The sequence below is a fragment of the Falco biarmicus genome, chromosome 4 (assembly GCF_023638135.1).
Source record: "Falco biarmicus isolate bFalBia1 chromosome 4, bFalBia1.pri, whole genome shotgun sequence".
Classification (NCBI taxonomy): domain Eukaryota; kingdom Metazoa; phylum Chordata; class Aves; order Falconiformes; family Falconidae; genus Falco; species Falco biarmicus.
In genome coordinates, this window is record NC_079291.1 from 59370111 (window position 1) to 59389213 (window position 19103).

General features: G+C 45.7%; 2 protein-coding genes across 4 annotated transcripts in view; both read right to left on the reverse strand.

Moving 5' to 3' along the window:
- LOC130147957 (meiosis-specific coiled-coil domain-containing protein MEIOC-like) overlaps positions 1-11776 on the reverse strand; it is a 35824-nt gene extending 24048 nt beyond the window's left edge. The window contains exons 1-2 of one of the 2 annotated variants that reach the window (XM_056335932.1): positions 11571-11776; positions 1912-2043 (exon numbers count right to left, since the gene is read on the reverse strand). The gene's annotated coding sequence lies outside the window, so the exon portion shown is untranslated. Of the gene's footprint in view, positions 1-1911; positions 2044-8130; positions 8371-11570 lie in introns of those variants that run through there. The other variant, XM_056335933.1, reaches the window with a different exon arrangement.
- A 1567-nt stretch (positions 11777-13343) lies between these two features.
- Positions 13344-18262, reverse strand: IBA57 (iron-sulfur cluster assembly factor IBA57). Of its 2 annotated transcripts, XM_056335941.1 has the most exons (4): positions 18170-18231; positions 17904-18022; positions 16743-17089; positions 13344-15491 (listed from the first exon to the last, which is right to left on the reverse strand). In XM_056335941.1, exons 1-4 carry the CDS (start codon positions 18173-18175, stop codon positions 15100-15102), a joined length of 864 nt encoding a protein of 287 aa, XP_056191916.1. In that variant the 5' UTR covers positions 18176-18231; the 3' UTR covers positions 13344-15099. The 2 variants fall into 2 exon arrangements, with proteins under 2 accessions (XP_056191916.1, XP_056191915.1); XM_056335940.1 differs by having other exon boundaries at positions 17904-18262.
- Between the last annotated feature and the right edge of the window lie 841 nt (positions 18263-19103).

The window sequence follows — 19103 nt, forward strand, 5'->3', positions numbered from 1 at the left end:
TGGACACAAGTATGAGACTGATTTCCCACAGAGAGTCACCTTCTTTGGTGAGATTCAAAAACCACCTGGATGCAATTCTGTGCTCCAGGAGAATCTGCTTTAGCAGGGGGTTGGACTAGATTATCTCCAGAGGTCCCTTCCAACCTCAAGCATTCTGTGATTCTGTCTCACCACCACTGCTTGAGTTGGGCCGCTAGGAGACAGAGATCTGTGATGTGAAAATCCTCCGTCCAAGAATTTAACAGTGCTGTGAATACAGCAGAAGACTCACGTATTACTTGTTATTACTAGAAATGTTTTGTTTCCTGTGCTGCCCAGCTAAGTACTGGAAACAGTTCAAGACGGTAACTGTCTATTCTGAGATGGTAATAGCTGCTGACAGAGCAGTGAAGGCTACTCAAGCAGACTGGAAGAAGTTCTCAGGACTTTCATAGAGACTACTACATTACGCCAATTGTATGAAACATTGGCAGTGACGTTATGTATGTCTGGGGTACCTTGCTGAACTGCAGTGTTAGAGGACACAGCCTAAAAAAATTCAACAGGGCTTCACTCTCCTCCTGTTTGGTGGTGACAACAGTCTATGACTTATATCAGATTAACAATTCTCTGAAAGGATATATTATAAGCTACAAAATAATGTAATCAGAGCTAAATATTTTCTTCATTATATAATTAGAATACATTATTTTTATTGGCCTAAAGACCTATCTGACAAAGATCTTGATCTTCCAAAAAGCATTTGAGCTAGATTAGGAAAAATCTTTTTACAGTCAGTCTTCCCAAAACAGCAGGAACTCTATGCTACAGAGCATTGCACACAGATGCTTTTTACAAACACCTATCGTAAAAACAGTAAATGACAGCACTGCACAGTATTATTACTTCTACACTGAGTTTCTTCTTCTCTGACTTCTTGGCAGGATAAATATTTCCTGTTTATTGCTTGTTTTTCTTGGCAAGACAAAGCAAACAAGAAAAAGCACTGTTCGGGGGGGGGGTTGACTTAAGACTTTAATAACTCCTACTTACAGCCATCTTAATCCATAGCACACTGAAACTGGTTAATTCAGTGGTAATTAACTGGTAACCTCAGGATGCACTGCTATTAATTGGCCAAAACTAGTGGGTAAAAAAAAAATAAAATAAAATTATAACTTGCCTTCTTGGGTTACCTGGGAAACTAACCTGCAGAAGTACAGATGTGACAGGGATATGTAAAAAACTAAAACCAGGGGAGAAAGTAATTTATTCAGGTATCTCTTAATATCAGGGACAAACCCATGAAAATGGCAGATTAGTGGAGACTTTTTTCTAAATCCCAATTTCGTATCATCAAAAAGGTGCGTTACAGCAGCAAAGGGGAATAACTCTTTATCAGCTGTCAAAGAATTAAGAAACTCTTTTCCTGAGAAAGGAATCTGACATCTCAGACAGTTGGGTCAAAATCATATAAAAAAGCACCACTTAAGGTGGGACGGCAGGGAAGAAGCATTACATTTATGGGATGTTTGTTCAATATATGGGTTCTATAGCCCAACTGCTGTTAAGAACACTCATGAGCTAATGGGCCTTTTTGTTTTAAACACTAGCATCTAAATGCATTCATTTAACACAATCAAAGATTCTTTTTGTCCATGGTAATTTTGTGGTAAATCTCACCAATGCCCTTGACAAGAGGCACGCAAAGCCAGACTGAATGAGGAACTGCTGACTCCCATGAACCGAAGTTTACTCCCCTGTACTGACACAGTGAAAGCCGCTCCAGCTGTAATGTAGCATCCTTTTCAGGTGCTGAGGGTTTTGGGTTTTTTTGTTATGTGGTTATCCAATACACGTAGTTAGAAAAACCAACATATGATACAAGTATTTATTTCTGTTTACCTAAGCAACTTCACTTTTTTGACTCACCTGTGACTTGTAATGACCAGGGGTGGCACTTCGTCTGACCATGTCCTTGTTACCAGTATACAAGTTCTCTTCTCTGAAGTATGCAGCATTGCCATGCAAGCAGAAATTTAGAATCTTACAGACAGACTTAGCCTATTTAAAAGCAATTAAAAAGGAAGGAAAAAAAAAGTGCTATAATTATCAGGTCTGCCAAAGTTGTACTTTACGCATGAAACTCATTTCTAGCTACCCACATTGCTCCCCCCGCCATCTCTCCATGTCACACCACCCACAGCTCTTCCAGTACACCTACATCTTACACATTTGCAGAACAATAACGATGTTGCTTTATTGCTGTGAGATTCCACATGACAGAAGAGCTCAGCAGATACGAAAGTTGCTGACCACAGGTCACATGGAGTCCCGGAATGGCTAAGCCAGCTGCACCAAGATGCAAGATGCACCTCGGATCACACAGGCAGAGGCACACTGCCTGACAAAGCTCGTCTCTTCAGCTTTATCCTGTCACACAGACAGATAAATCACACAAGTCCACATCTATCACACCAGTACATAAGCTCACCCCACGATTCTGCTCAACAGCACACATCTGACACAGAACTGAACATCCATCCCCATCACATCCTCAAGTACCTAGGACTGCACCCATTTAAGGGTTCCACTCCATCTTCAGGCTCATAGCTTCTGTCAACAGCAAAGGCAAGGTTGGCTCCTGTGACACATTGCTATCCAAAACCAGGTGTGATAAAAGCATGTTCCCAAGAGCGCTCTAAGTGTAACATGCTGATTCTAAAATCCTGCCCCGTGCTCTCCGCACATCCACTCGAACCCATTACAGTATAACCTCCTACACCTCCCCTATTGAAAAGCAGATTATCAAATTGCTGCTGCCTGTCATGCTCACACTCTGCACACGTGCCATTCCTCCAGATTCAGCCATTTGCATTACATGACACAGCAAAACAATGTCCCAGATTAGCAAGTCAATGCGCTACACAAACGTAAGGCTTCATCTTCACTGACACAAAGCTTTAATAGGTAGAAGCAGCGAATGGGGGAAGGGCTGCCTTTATGATTGATATAAATAAGGTGAAGCTTTATTATGATAAATTCTTAACAAAGCACCTGCTCCTCTCCTAAAAGTAATAACATGATGCCAGACTATACCCACATCCAGCTGTGGCTGACCTACCCTGACCTGCTGAATGGTAGAACTAAGCATTTACCTAATCTGATGTTCAATCTGAATTCTGCCACAATGATTTGTTCAACCCCCAGTCAAGTTTCCACTCTTCTCTTTTCCAAGGAGCTGCTGGAAACAGGCCAAGAGCAGGATGAAATAGTTAACCCATTCTTGATAGCTCATTTTGTCAGGTTTCCTACAGCATTTCCATCACCATGCTGCAGAGAAACACACTCAGACCAAAAGGAAAAGGAAACTCTGCATCCAGGAATGGGTTGTAGAACAGTTCAGTGAAATGTCCATGTAGATACCTCAGTGCTTCTGGGAAGCGCTCAGCTTGCTGCTCTTGTGCCTGTTGATCTTCAGTACAATACACCAGCTGTATTTCAAGGGAAGAGCTGCAGCCGTACCACCCTCCACGCTACAGCAAGCTCCATGGCGCACAGACGGGAAGATGAGGCTCCCTGTATTTAAGATAAGGCAGCAGGCTTTGCACTGAAATGACTCAGGTGTGCACAGTTGCTCCTAGGTGCTAAGTTAGTTACACACAGTTTCCTTGCAGAAAAGATGACTGGTAATATCTTTATACCACTCATGATGTTCAGTCAACTTGCTTCTAAACCACCAACCTTAACTGATCTTTCAACGACTTGTGATTTTTTAGCTTTCTTCCGTCAAAGCAGACTTCATCATGCATGTTAATGATTCGGCTAAGCACTCCCTCTGTGACACAGTGCAACCATTCAAAGCTTTAAAAGTGGGTTTCACCAAAGCATTAGTTGATACTGGAAAGCCCAAAAACCCAACCTGTTTATATCTTGAAATAGGAATGACTTCAAATCATGGGAAACTTTCAGAGCATTGCAGGTGCTGCATTAGGCTTCACAACCTATGTAAGAGTCCAACCAAAGCTTAGAATTTACACAGCTGTTCAAAAAAGGTAAAGAGTGCTACCGCTGTGCTCCAGCCCATACACCCTCTTTCAGAGAAATGGATTTTCCATGGTAACTTTCTGTGGCTTTCACTTAGCTTTTAGGGGCTGATACAAAGGCATATTTACTGCACTACTGGTAAATAATTCTGTCCTAGAAAAGCATTTGGGAGTATCTTCAGGATATGGGGCTGCTACATTACAGCTTTGGTAGAAACCACTGCTTTAACTAAAGCAGCACTGCCAGTTTGCTTTTTGTAAAATTGACAAAGAAAAAATACTCATTGAGTACTTTAATATCAAATCCTGAATCTGTAAATAGTTTTAAGTTTATTTTCTTTCGACATTGTTCAAACAAAAAGAACTCTACGCAAAAAGACAAATGTCCACAGCACACCATCAGAAGGAAAGTTGTTTTATCTGCAGGGAAAAGTGATGACTGGCTTCCTACACATTCATGCCCCATCCCAAGCTCATTGTAACAGCAGCCGTGTCCCCACCACATCCTCTTGGTCTCCCCAAGTTTCCCCAGTCCTTCCCTACCCATCCCAATGGCAACCAGCTAGGAGCTGGGGTGTTGGTGGATGAGCAGCTCAACATGACCCAGCAACGTGTGCTCAGAGCCCAGAAAGCCAACTAAATCCAGGGCTGCATCACAAGAAGCATGGCCAGCAGGTGAAGGAAGGGGATTCTCCTCCCCCTCTACTCCACTCTCATGAGACACACACACACACACACCCCCCCGCAGTGCTGCATCCAGCTCTGGGGCACCAACATAAGGAGGGCACAGACCTGTTGGAGCAAGTCCAGAGGAGACCATAGAGATGCTCAGAGGGCTGGAGCCCCTCTGCTGTGCAGACAGGCTGGGACCGCTGGGGCTGTTCAGCCCGGAGAAGGGAAAGCTCCGGAGACCCCTTATTGCAGCCTCCCAGTACCTAAAGGGGCTGACAAGAAAGCTGGAGAGGGGCTTCTTACAAGGGTGTGTAGTGATAGCACAAGGGGGGATGGCTTTAAACTGAAAGAAGGGAGATTAAGATTAGCTATTATGAAGAAATCCTTCCCTGTGAGGGCGGCGAGGCGCCGGCACGGGCTGCCCAGAGCAGCTGTGGGTGCCCCAGCCCTGGCAGTGCCCAAGGCCAGGCTGAACGGGGCTGGGAGCCACCGGGGCTGGGGGAAGGGGGCCCTGCGCGTGGCGAGGGGGTGGGAACTAGATGATCTTTTATGTCCCTTCCAACCCAAACCATTCTAGGATTCTATGACCTAATCCTCCAGAAAAAAAAATTAAAAATCTATATGAAACATTACCTTAATATCATAGGGAGATTGTGAGGAAGGCCTAATTACACTACCTGAGGATTTACAAGTACCAGAATCAGGTTACATGGGAAAACTTCTGTTAAGTCTAAAGACCCACACTTCTCTAACACACCTGGGTTTAACTTTTATATTTAGGCCTATCTGCTTTACAAAGCCACACAGCAGAAAGTTTGTTGGGGAAGAGATTCCAATCCTCAGTTCCACTTTTATGAAGCCTTACCCTTGAACCAGTATACCAGTATCTCTGTGAGGTTCTTCCTGAGCCAAAAAAACAACAACCCACAATCCAAATGCACAGAACATTTCTACAACATTTATATTAAAACTTCAAATGTCAATTACAAGAAATTAAGCATAGTAAGCACTCAGGACACCATGTGATACAGATTTATCCACTGGGAACTGTGCCTATGTATGTGCAATTATTATAACTTCAGCCTACCTAAAGTCAGTAATTTCAGAAATTCAAATTTGTAACCTCCCCACTTACTGCAATACTTGCTTTATTAATTTGAGAAAATAAATTGCCAGCAGGTAGCTTAGAAACAAAGCCCTGATCTGCCATTCATTTAAAGTATTAAAATAAAAAGTTACTGATGTTGGTTTTAATGATAGATTTTTATACATCTATCACTCTAGCTGTGGTCCAAAGCCACAAGTAGTTTGAACATCAGAGTCCTACTACTTCCAAGTACTTTTGCTCGCAAAAATGACTGAAGCTTTCTGCCCTTACTCTGGAGTTTCAGAGGATGTTTTTTGTTTATGAAATCCATAAGACCCTAATTCCCAAATAAAAAAGTAAACCTTCATGAAACATTAACATGAAGTTGCCAGTTTTAAAAACAGCGAACAGAACTCAGCTGCAATGTCACTAGCCAAAAGCTCAAATTTGGGACTGCTAAGGGACAGTTTTACAAAGCTGGCAAAAGACAGCTCCTTTAATGCATCTATCACTAAACAGCCTACAACATTCAAAATACCTAGTCAGCAAATACACATTTAAGGATTTGAATCATGTAATTCAAGTGCACTGCAGGCTCCATGGAAATATAAGGGAACTTAATGCCAGCCACCTCTCTATATATATTCACCTTCAGTTATGATTCTTACCACGTGTCACACTCCACTATCTCCTGGTAGACCAGGGAAGCACAAGGGACTATTAAACAAAGAGGTACAGAGTTTTTAACTGAACTTCACTCACTTGTGAGCCAACCAATCCAAAGGCAGCTTAAATGCATGATTTGTAGATCATGTCCTTTCAAATACACATTGCTGTAAAACAGGATTATTGGTATTAATACACCCTCAGTATAAACTTTTCTGGTTAGGAATATAATCTGAAATTACAAGGTATTTTCCCAGATTCGTTTTGACACATGGACTACCTTGTACAATTTAAACACCATAAAAATCAAAGTGTCTCTGCAAATATACTTTCAAACAAAAATACTGAAATTATCAACTACTGAATGTGTAAAACCAAACTTTTTGGAGTTACTAACTGGCATATGTGGCCAAAAAGATAGGATTTTTTTAATCTGTTGCATAAGGATCTGTACACGCGATATATAGTTATATAGAGATTTGTATCTTAATTTCATTAAACTACCAAGATTAGATATAAAGCTACTTTTTGACCTACTCCTCACTTTCTGAAATTCAAGTACTAAGTAGATGTCTTCAAGACTGCAGACTTGAGCAAACACTGTTACAATATAATTTAACAGATCTAAACTATTTCTACAGAGAAATGAAAGGGGATCTATTACCTGCTTGAGAAGTTATTACATTTCTCAGAGAAAGGATGACAGTTAAGTATTTCCAAGTTTCCCATCCACTTCCTAAGTCTTTCCTCATTGTCCCTGTTAGAAGACTCTGGTGGTCAACACAAGACATTTGTGTTTGGAGAATTATGTTTTTATCAGATGCTTGCAATACGCGATCACTTGAAAGGCTGGCACCATTCAGGCGAATAAATCATTACACTCACTCTGAACTACAGCAACACAAGCAAATATTACACTGCAGACATCACTTTGCTGGATTGTTTTCCAGCTTTCTAAAATATCAGTGTCACTCCAGACACCTAGCATCTGTCCTGAAGAACAGAACACACATAGACCTCATCCCCTCGCAAGAATCAACTTCCACGGAGACAAACCTGCACAGATGTTACCACCAGCCGTTCCCTGCCCGCGTTCCTCCCGCCGACACAGGCCACTGGGGAAGCAAAGGCAGCGCAGGCACTCAAACATGCCAGTTGCACACACCAGAACACTGCAGCAGCAGCTGATCCCGGTGCTTTCCAGCCCGGTGGCGTAGCCCACACGGTGCTGAACCGGTGCTGCTGCCGCACCTCCTTTACCTTCCCTAACACTGCTGCCATGGGACCCACGCTACACACCTCGGTTACTACTCGCACACGGAAACTGTTGCCAAGCTATGATAGCGTCTCTCCTCCACCCCTTGAAACTGCAGGACAAAAACAGCAGAAAAGCAGCAAGCGGATTTGGGGCTGTGGGCAAGGAAACAGCCCCTAGAGACAAACTAACAGCACTTGCATTAAGCAATTACTCCACATCGCTATTCCAACAGAGGAATCTCCAAGCTGCACCAACACTACAATAAACAGTGCAAATTGCGTGCCCTTAAATGTCACCTCTTGTTTTCTTCAGATACACACCCTTTCAAATACCTCTGCAGCAACTGAAATCCTCCCCTAGTAAGCAAAGATTCCACACTGCCAAAGGCCCTGCTACAGAAGTGAAAGAAACACCAAGCTTACATTTTTGGTCTTCTTGCTTTACAACCAGTCTCAGCCATGTAATGTCTGATGTCACTGGAGTACCAGTATGTGGAAGTACTATGGGAATTGTAGTCTTTCCTCTGTTGTGCAATAACTACAAGGTACAGGATCCAGGACTGCAACTGTGAGCCTTAGGAACTGTCCCCTTCACACAGAGGCTTACAGGGACTGCCCGAGAAATACAGCTGAACTGGGGTACCTAGCCTGGACACGCTTCTCAGCTGGGAAAGAAGAAAAGTATGTGGGAGGTTTTGAAATGCATCTTCTCCTCCTTCCCACACAAGAAATAATTTCTAAGCAATTACTCTCAAGTGATCACATACTTCCAAAACCATAAGCTGTAATCAGCAACCACGACCCAGTGAGGAAATTTTAATTGCTATAATACACATATAATAAGCAATATATGTATAAACATTCTGCTTAACAGTACAAGAGTTCTTATGACAAGTTCATCATCTCTTCTGCCTCTGGGGTTTTGATATTTCCACATGAAAAAATAATTCACTGGAATTAATGTTTTTTGTCAGCAGTGATGAAGCACTTGCCACTCCTGTTCCAAGCTCCCCACTGAAAACCATCATTCGGCTCACCCCAGCTACGTAACTACGAAAGGCTTGCAGGGAGAGCAAAACAAGCCCTATGCTTCCTGTAACAAAAATTTAAAATAACCTTTATTTTAATTGACAGCTTGCTTTCATGCTAAAGTGCTGTACCTCACTCACCTTCTCCCCACTTCCAAACATATTGTTGACAGTTACGTTATCAGCTTTTACATATTTTTCCTTACAAAGATAATTATTTTCCCACAACTCTTTGCCTTAACTCAGATGATGAAATTTCATCCTTCCCACACATCACCGTATTTTTAGTACTATAAAAAGAATGAAAATTTAATTTAAGCAAATAAAAAAATCCAGAGACAATGGAAAAGGCTAACAGAGTAATTTTCATCTTTTTGAAGAAAACACCAGAAACCCTACAAAATATATTATATTATACAGTTTAGTTGCTCGGAAGTGTAGTCCATCATCAGTCAAGCATTAGTCTTGAGACTAGAAAAAAAGAGAAAGTAGAGGGCTAACAAGTTTGGCTAACTTTTTTAAAAGCAAACCTCAAGCTGCCCTTCAATATACACTTAAGTCATCTGAGTTAAACCTAAAAACACAATGTTCACCCTGAACAATACAACTGCCCCTAAATGCATCTTACAGAAGATGAGAAAACTCCTATGACAACTAGAAGTGTTACAGTGGAAATCAGAAAACCATTTGGTCTTAAGCTCTTCAACAACTTAATGCAGGTAAACTAGACAGAAGATCCTAAAAGGGAGGGGGGGGGCGGGAAACAAAACCCAACCCAAAATGCACACACACACACCACTTTCCCTAGAGTTTTTCTTCTGTTCCCAAGGCATTTTCACTAAGTTACGGTAACAGCACCTTGTTCTGTGAAGTCCTTCCCTCACTGCTGTCACTGTAGCACTTACCACTGAAAGCACATAACCTTCCCAAAATGTTGTTTAAGGGTATTCCATATAGCTTTTCAGACACAGGAGTAAATAGGAAATGGTTACCCCTCCCTAAAAACCTCAGCCCTTGTTTACATTATTGCTGTTCTCCCTCCAGTTTCCACAAAGCTGTAATGGTGGGCAGACTGTGGCTGTCCTCCTCCAGTTTCTCCAACTGCCTGATATAAGCACAATTTTAGAATGATAACATATATAAACACGACACAGGAAGCTTTTAGACCCTTTTCCACATTTAGGTTTTTGGAATAGCATACTTGCACCAATGCTGCCAATAGTACACACTGAATTAATGTGTTTCAAGAAAAAAAGATCAAAAATCTCAAGCCACATTGACAAGGGATTAAAGAAAACTGAGAAACCACAAACATCGACAGTGTTATGGCAGCACAGTACTAAAGTACATGCACTGATTTTAGTGACGTGAGTAGACCCCAGTAGCTTCAAATTAAGACTGACAGCAGAATTTCACACACATTTGGCCTGGGCAAGACAGGGGGGGGGAAATAAATCCAGACATGAATCCACAAAAACACTTCAGACATAAATTATTTCTGCTAGCTTGAGAACAGCATGTTACAGAAAAATCAAGACAGCCTTTTCTGAAGGGCTCACAGTCTCTGTAAAAGCAAAATACCGCACAGGCAAACATGGTTGAGAGAAACGTTTGATGTCAAAATGTAGCATACCTCTTTGCTACCATCCAGCTGAAACTGTACACCCAGTAATAGTCTTAGAAAGTACCTACAAGCAGTAGTAGGTACACTGTCCTCTCAAAGTAACATGTAAAATGCCCCTAGTGCCCACGCAGAACCATGTAAACAGCACATGGCTTCAGTAGCAATGGTTGGGAACAGGACAAAAGCTGCCTAATTCCCCTGCCCTGAAAACACTGGAGAAAACAAGCCTGATGGAAAAGGAGGATCACCACAGGCTGTGAAGAATAAATCATATCTGTGACTCTCATCTGGGCAGCATTCAGACACCCCCTGAAAATTTCAAAGGTTTCAGCAATGCGTTAACAGGGGGCAAACATACTAAAAATACTAATATTAAGCTAGAAGCATTTGTAAGGGCTTTTTAAACTTGTTATCTTCAAGTAACTCAGTGTGAAGGTGTTGCTCACACACAATCTCCTAACATCAGCCTGGCCCCAGCAGCGTGAATGCATTCCGGTAATGATCCATTTAAAAGAGCAGACCGCAATGATTTTAGTAACTCAGTCGAACATCTATTTATACAGCAGACTTAAATAGTAGCAGTCATTCTTCCCGACCCCTTACCATACCGAGACAACTTTTTTGGCTTTTTACTGTGACAGGAAATGTAAAAAACCATAACAATTAAATCAGACACTGCTTCCGGGGGTGGGGGAAATAACCAGGAGGGAGAAAAAAACAAAACAAAACAAAACAACAAAAAAAAAATTTCCTGAAACCAAAATATCAGCCCCTCCGCAGTTTCTGAAAGGGACTCCTGCCTTGCTCCATTGGGATTTCGAGCTATACTACTTGCTTATTTCACAGCTCTCTTTATCTCCGTGCAGAAACGTCACTGGGGTTTGGTGCCAGCAGGGCTCACGGCTCTGTAGCTCCCGAGCACGCACATACCCGTCAGGGTACGTGTGACAGGCAAGCGGACGAGGAAAACAGCCTTGTACTTTCGCAGATACGTGCTTTAATCACCTTGTTCTGCTCTACCGGCAGCCACAGGGGGTCCCCTCCCTCCAGGGGAGCCCACCAGCCGCGCGGCAGCTCCTCACAGGGCACAGGCCGGGTTCCTCCCCTCACACAAGCGCAGCGCCTCGCCACCTCCCCGGCCGCCGCACACCCCCTCAGCTCCGGGGCCCCGGGCCCAGCCCGGCAGCAGGAGGGCAGCCACGACGCCTCACCTCTGCCCGGGAAGCCCCGTCAGGCCGAGCGGCCGCAGGCTGCGTGCTACCCATCACCATCTCTATCCTCCCTCCCGCCGTGAGGGGCCGGGCCGGCGCGTGCCGCCAGCACCGCCCCCCCCGCCGTTACAGCCGCCCCAACAGCCTCGCGGCGATCGGGCGGGAGCGGCAAGGGCGGGAGCGGGAGGTCAGCGGCCGCCGGTGGGAGCAACCACTGCGCGGGGGAAAGGGGGGGGGGGGAGGTTGGAAAGGGGAGGCGCGAATCGTTGTGCAGTGGGAGGGGGTAACTGAGGCGGCGAGGGGAAACTGAGGCAGCGGGGGGACACACACACTTGGAAAATGGGGACTGAGAAGGGGTTGGCCCCTCGGACAGCGGGTCCCTGTTTTCCAGCTCTATTTAGGCTGAGACCTGAGCAGCCGCCATGCTGAGGGAAGCGTGAAAACCTGACAGAACTGCATCACAGCAGCGCCTGGTTTCTTTCCCGAGGAGGTGGAGGGGCCGTGTGGGCTTGCTGCTGGGGGCTTGTTTCTCATCAATCCCTCATTCCTGCAGAAATAAGTTACTAAACATGCTGCTGAGGAGGCTGCGGCCCTTTGGCTGACGTGAGGAAGCGGTGGGTTGTTGGTAACCCCTTTTTTGGCTGGCCCCACCATGGCTTCGGTGGGGTTCCCCAGTGGGGTTCCTCTCTGTTCTTCGTTTGGCCCCACCTGTGCTGGGGGAGATTTGCTCTGCCATGGATCATCAGCCAGGCAAACACCGCTGCAGAATCGACCCTGCGCCCGCACGGCTAACAACCCGGCCTCCCAGCCCCAGCCGACGATGGAGCAGGCAGTGAGGGAGAATTACAAACCTGAGAGGTTGACGTGGATTGGGGCTGCCCAGTTCCTGCCACGTCCTTTCTCCAGAATCTAGTACCTCTTTATTTTTAGTACCACCTTATTTTGCACCCTAATCCCCCACACTTGTAACCTGCAGCTGTCGAAAAGGCTTTCAAATACGTTAAATGTAATAAGTAGCTAAGGGTAATTTGCTGATCAATCAAGTTAAGCAAGAGGAACGAACCCATTGTGGTGGTCTTAAGAACTTCCTGTTTTAACAAGAAGAGACATGTCCACAATGTTATCTTGCTACACCAAACATGGGAACGTCCTGTTTGACAAGAAACCACGATAACAGAAGCAGAGGGGCCTACCGAAGATGTCAGAAGCGACCTTGGTGAAGATAAAAGAGCTGCTCAGCTTGCTTGAATTTGCGAGCCTTAGGTGGAGCTGCGACTCCCCGGCCACCCAGCGCGCTGCTTTTGCTTTCCTGCCTTAATAAAGATTTAGTGAATTTATTTGGACTCAATTTATTTCAATTTAACTATAACATTAAGAAGACAAAAGAAACTTGTTTGAGCCAGAAAAGATTCATGGCTTCCCCAAACAGAAGAAAAGTAGTGTTTATTCAGGCTGGGCGCATACCGATACAATAAAACTATTCTGAGGAGACTTTGCACAATGGGTGGCAGAGGAAAAGCTGCTTCTGGCAAAGCGGCATCAACATGGGCAGCACAGTCTCGCCTTTGTCACATTCACAGGATCCAGCAGGGGTGAAGCACTGCAGTTTCATTTATTTTTTCAGCAGAAAGACTTTAAGAATCTCAAACCTGACAAAGGGGTGACGAACAATGTAAGACGTGTTTCTTGTCAGCAAGCAACTGAAAAAAATATTGTTGTGTATGCTCACGCAAGGCAAAAAAAAGGTAGCACCTCTTTCAGACGAGTCACATATAAATTACTGCCACAGTAAAATTTTAATGAGATATTCTACAGATTCATTTTACAGCAAGCATAAAGAATTTTAACCAATATGAGTATTTTTCACAGGCAAATTTCCTTCACAGTAACAGTGACACTGCAACAGTGGCAGAACATGCTTTGGACGGTTTTTGTTACAAACGTACATGCAAGAGGAGGTTTTTGGTCAGAATGGGATGTCACCTGTTCATCTCTTTCATCACGCCCTTCCACACACACGTCATTCCAAGAGCGCGCACGTAATGGATTTATTGTAATACAAAAATACATAGGGCTCCTATAAATTACTGCAGGTTGATGGGGTTAGGAGGCACAGAGCTGGTTGGCTTTGGGGAAGCAAAGAGGAATACATTGACTGCAGAAGCAAGAAAAAGTGTGAAGGCAGAAGAGCAACAGGAGCCAGAAAAACACAGCAAAGAAATGCTGAAGTACTGGGCTGCTCTGAAAACCCAGAGGGGATGGATGGTAGGTGGAAAAAAACTCAGCTAGAGACAGCAGCAGGAATGGGGTTTTGTATGGGGGTTACAGAGAGGTCTCAGAACAAGCGTGGTGGTGAAGCAGTCAGAGAAGAGGATATGGTGAAAATCCTCACTGGGGTACATCAGGCTAAGCCAAGAGAACATGTGGCATTAACTCTTTCTCCAGGGACTGCAGCTTAATGCTGAGGGAAGGAGCAAAGGTCAGAGATTGGGACACACTGTCCCTTCACCAACTTTATGGAGGGAGTGAGGAAAACCCTGCCAAAGGCTGCAGGAAAGTTTGGAGAGTTTTTCTACAAGATGACAGCAAAAAGACACATGCCAAAAAAAAAAATCCACCCCTCAACTGTTGCTGGCAACTGGAGGGCACGTGCTTCTAGTAAGGGATTATTCTGCCAAGCACCAGTACACCAACACAATAGCCACTCCAGGGCATGCACTATGCACGTCATTTCTGTAGAATACCACTTTCCTCTTCAAAACAGTTGTTTTCAGTCAAGGAAGCATGCATGACTGAGGTCAGGAGTGGCAGAGGAGCTGGCTGCTGCTGGCGGTGCTCCCTCTGTCGGCACCGAGGCAGAGGATGGGACCAGGATGTTGGAGAGCTTTCCCACCAGGGATGCCTTAAAAATCAAGGTCTGAAATATCAAGTACAAGGTATTCCTCTTCCTGAACATAATTAGCAGTTAGAGTGGTGGGAAAAAACACCCACCCAATCAGCAAGTTTAAGACGAAGCTCAATGCAAGGACTAATTTGCAGTGAACACTTTAGCCTGAGTATCTCTTACACAAGAGCAGCATGGTCTCCATTAAAAGTAAGATTATAATACCACAGAATGGTTATTCCAAACAGAAACATTCAGTGCAAACAACGAGAAAACTCCTGCTCGCTTCAGCCTGAATGCACACTGCGTCCTATGTGGAGCACAGTCTGAGCAAGCAGTGAACTGAAAATTTAGCAGGAATCCAACCCAACCACACATGGCACCCCCAAAATAAATGTGGGATAATCTCAGGAGGAGCTGCGCTGCCCTGCATACGCTCTACAGGTCTTCCCATAGCGCTTAACAGATTATCCTCCTGTCCCAGCGACCCACTGCTGGTTTGGGTTCCTGCTGTTTAGTCCCAATTTGAACAATGCGTAATACCCACACCCATCAAACACCACAAACAACAGCTGAAGGCAGAGGCACCTTCCCAAACTTAACACACCAAATATATTCTCAATAAGGCAAACAGTGATTCATCATTTATTTACTAGCCGGTTTTGGCCACCACTCGGGTATACCTGCAGTGAGCTTCACTTTATCACCTCCTATATTTAGGTAGAGTGGTTCATTTATATTAGCTAACCTCAGCAAAGCTATACCAAGTTCACCTCCTCCAACCCGCAGCTTGCCAGCCGACTTTCCCGATTCAGTTAAGATCTCAGCGCCCTCAGGAATGCCATCCTTGGGAAGCGGAGCTGAAAAGCGGACTGGCAGCAGACGTTTGCGAATGACGCCCATGTGGTGGGTCCTGGCTGTCAACTCCTGTCCAATGTAACAGCCTTTAGTAAAGCTGATGCCATTCATGTAGGCCAGGTTTGATTCCAGCGGGAGGGCTATGCCAGGAGGAAGATCTTTCACACCTTCAGGAATTCCTAGGAAAAGAGTAAATGTAAATTTTTCCACAGGTAAATGTGGAAAAATTTTCAGTATTTAAGATTTCTGGAGTATGCTTCCTCTGTAGGTTGTAAAACCAAGAGAACCCATAAGAAGCAACGTGAAATAATGAACTTCTGAGTACTCTGGTTTGGGCCTGAGTGAAATCATTAGCCATAAACGGTTAGCAAAGATTACTCTTAAGGGTAAACAGAACCACACTAGAACCTAACTTCACAAAGCTTACAGCACCTCATAAGCATACTGGTGGAAATTCAAAGCACCTGGAACAATGCAGACTCCCATACAAAGGCATCAATGTACATGTAATGCCAATGGCAAGATCCTTTTCACCCACACTCCCCCACAAGCAGACTTTAATTGACTCAATAAGAGCTATTTTCTTCAGAGCTAAAGAACGTGAGTTGGCCAAAGGTCTTTGCTAAAGCACAAATGCTGAATGTCTGTATAACGAGCCCTTCTTTTTGTGACCAATGACACAAAAATAGTATTTTTTTGAAGCAGAGTGTTGGACCCAGCCTTCCACAGCAGCTGGTGTTTCAGGGAGGCAGCACACCACCACAGTCCAGACCAGTCTGACCCGTTAGCAGCTAGCTTTTCCGAACCAGATGGACTCAGGTTTAAGCAAAGGACTATTGTCTTCCAGTCTGCCCATTAATTTAATCTACTATCTGCGTGGACACAGTAAAATCAACGGCAGCTCTGTGCAGGCACAGGGGCTCCTAGGAGTGAGTTCCCTCTCAAATCAACTGTCTGCCCCTTGGCCTCTGAGTTAACTCTGCAAATCCAGTCATACATTTTTAGGAAAGTCAGTTAGGGTGTTTCTTTCCCTTCCTTAGCAACAAGGAAAACACGCAGACTGTGCGTAATCCCCAAATAACAAAATGACTCAAACCACAGAAGTTTCCCTCTAAGAAAATGAATAATCCTGCTTTTCTTTCGCTGTGAGCCTTCCCGACCCACTGCCTCATAATCTTAGTAACGGGAAACTGTACCCAAATACTGACTCAGCCGCCAGACAGAATTATAACTACCAGATCACTTTTTTCCTCAAAGTAGCAAATAATACCTGTATTATTAACAAGCTAAACACACTGAGACATACCAATGAGGCTTTTATAATTTATTCCTCTATCAGTGTACGGACTCTGATAATAACATGAAACTGTGATAAAAAATAAGTTTCCCAAAATCCAGTGACACTGACTGAAAACAGAACTTGGCTTTACCTTGTTTATACCTGTGCCTGTGGTAATCCTGAATGTTTCCAATATGACTCCCGGGGATAATCTCCGATAGATTTGCTCCTTTCTTTGTGATCAGTCTCCAGCCCATGACTTCTGTTCTGGGGTCAGGAGTTAAAATCAGAGCCTGGTCTGCACATTTAGCGAGGGAACTGGCAATGTCTCCAGTCCACTCCCCGGGGATGACGGCCCACAAAGAGAGGTCAAGGCAGGGGGTAATGTTTACTTTCCTCCGGATCTTGTACAGTTTCAGATGTTTTTGTATGGCATCCAGCACGCTGCTGTCACACTCCAGCAGGATGTGCAGCTCTTCTTCTGGACTCTTATGAAGCCTAAAAAAGTAACACCTACAAGGTCAGAAAACCAAACCCTGCAGTAGCGGAAGCCAACATGCTGTATCTTGATCCTGGTGCAAATCTAGATATCTGGGGAATTTCACCAAAGACTGCACGCAAGAGCAACACTCATCTCTCCATAGTGAAATGCTGAATGTTTTCAGCCATCCATTCTACTCCTTTCTAGCAAATACTGCCCTCACCTGTCCTGGGGACAGAACCCAGTCTGGCCACGCAGTCTTCCCTATGCTTATCTGAAGCGAGGGGATTTTCAGCAGAAGGAAAAGCTTCGTTCAGCTGTGCCTTCCATCAGTTACACCGTTAACCTGACCTGACAGTGTGTGCAAGCCTGATTTTTCATTAATTGACACCATATCCGTGTGAGGTGGCTGTACAGTGTAATTATGTCACATGCCATACGGTGGTGACAGTGACTGGGCACCTGTGAGATAGCGCAAACACCTTGTTTTGGATAGGGCCCAAATGTTCCCACAGGCCTGGGGCCGGCCCTGGGGGCCGCTATATAATTATTAAGCTCATTATGCTTTTCTGTTGGGGAAACTCAGAGACTGCAGCTAGCGATGGAAAATATACAGGGTAAGCGCTTTTTTGCACGTTAATTTATAAAGCTATGCCAGAAATACCGTACAGTATGTGTGACATGGCCGCAGGAACCACCTGCGAGCACGGAGAAACCCGCCAAGGCCGCGCGTTCACGTTTCCATAGCAACAGGACGCGCCCCCCCCCCCCCCCCCCCTCCCCTGGCAGTGGTCTCACCCAGCCCCTCCCCGCCCCTCCGCTTGGTCTCACCTGTAGAGAATGACGTCATAGAGGCAGCGGCCCTGGACGTTCAGCGCATGCGCATAGAGCGCCGCGGCGGGGGGGGCGCTGCCCGCTGCCAGTCGCGTCACGTCGTTAGTGAGCAGCCCCTGGAGGAAGAGGGCGGCCTCGGCTCCCCGCACGTCCAGCAGCGCCCGGCCCAGTGGGAAGCAGGCGGCGGCCCCGTTCCCCCCGCCCCGCCACAATCGGCGCAGCCCGGGTAGGGCTGTTACCGCCGCTGCCGTTCCCGCCCTCACCAACATGGCGGCGGACAGGCCGAAGGTTGTCAGGGGGTCCCGCCGCCGTTCGATGCCGCCGCCGCCATCTTGTGTGTGTCCGCGGGGACGGCGCCACCTGCTGGCGGGGAGGGGGCACCGCGGGCTCCGCCCCTCCCTCCCACCGGCTCCGCCCCCTCCCCGCCCGGTCCCGGGTGGGCATGGGCCTGGCGGCGATCAGGTAGCCACCGGGCATGGGCGTGGCAGCAAGTGGGTAGCCACTGGGCAGGGGCCTGGCAGCCCCCAGGCAGCCGTCAGGCAGGGGCCTGGCAGCCATAGGGTCGGAGGACGTTGGCAGCAATGCAGAAGCTGGTCCCAGTCCCCGCCAGCTCTGCCCTGTGGCTGTACGGAGGGCCAGCAGCACTTCACCGGTCCCCGGCTTCCCCTGCCATGGAGGGAGTGCGGGAAATGGCCTAAACCAAACCCACCTACTGCAGTTTTGTTGTATGAGTCCTCCAGGCCACCTCTTCCCTGCTGTCCTGGCTGCTCTCAGCGTTCCTGCCCCCTTAATCATCCTTCCCCCGCTGAGCCTTTAATCCCCTGGAAGCCTCAGACAGCTAGGGTACATACCCATTCTCCTCCGGTGATGTTTTGGCTAGTGTGCTGGAAAGTACTTCTCCAAAGGTTCCCGTTTTCCACTCCTTTTTAACACCCCGTAACTTCTGTTTCTGTAGCACCCATCAGCTGCCCCCATCTTCTTCTAATACTCTTAGAAAATCTGTCAGTAGCTCTGTTTTAGAATAAATGATAGTGTTTGACAGTGGGGATTTCTACTAAGCAGCATTGCACAGAAACAAAATCACATTAGAAGCATGGAGCTGAAGGTGCTGTCCGCTTGTCTCTTGCACATTCACTAGTGCTATGGGATGTGGACTCTGAAGGGCCTGGGTAGCCTGGGGTATGGCTGCAGCTCATT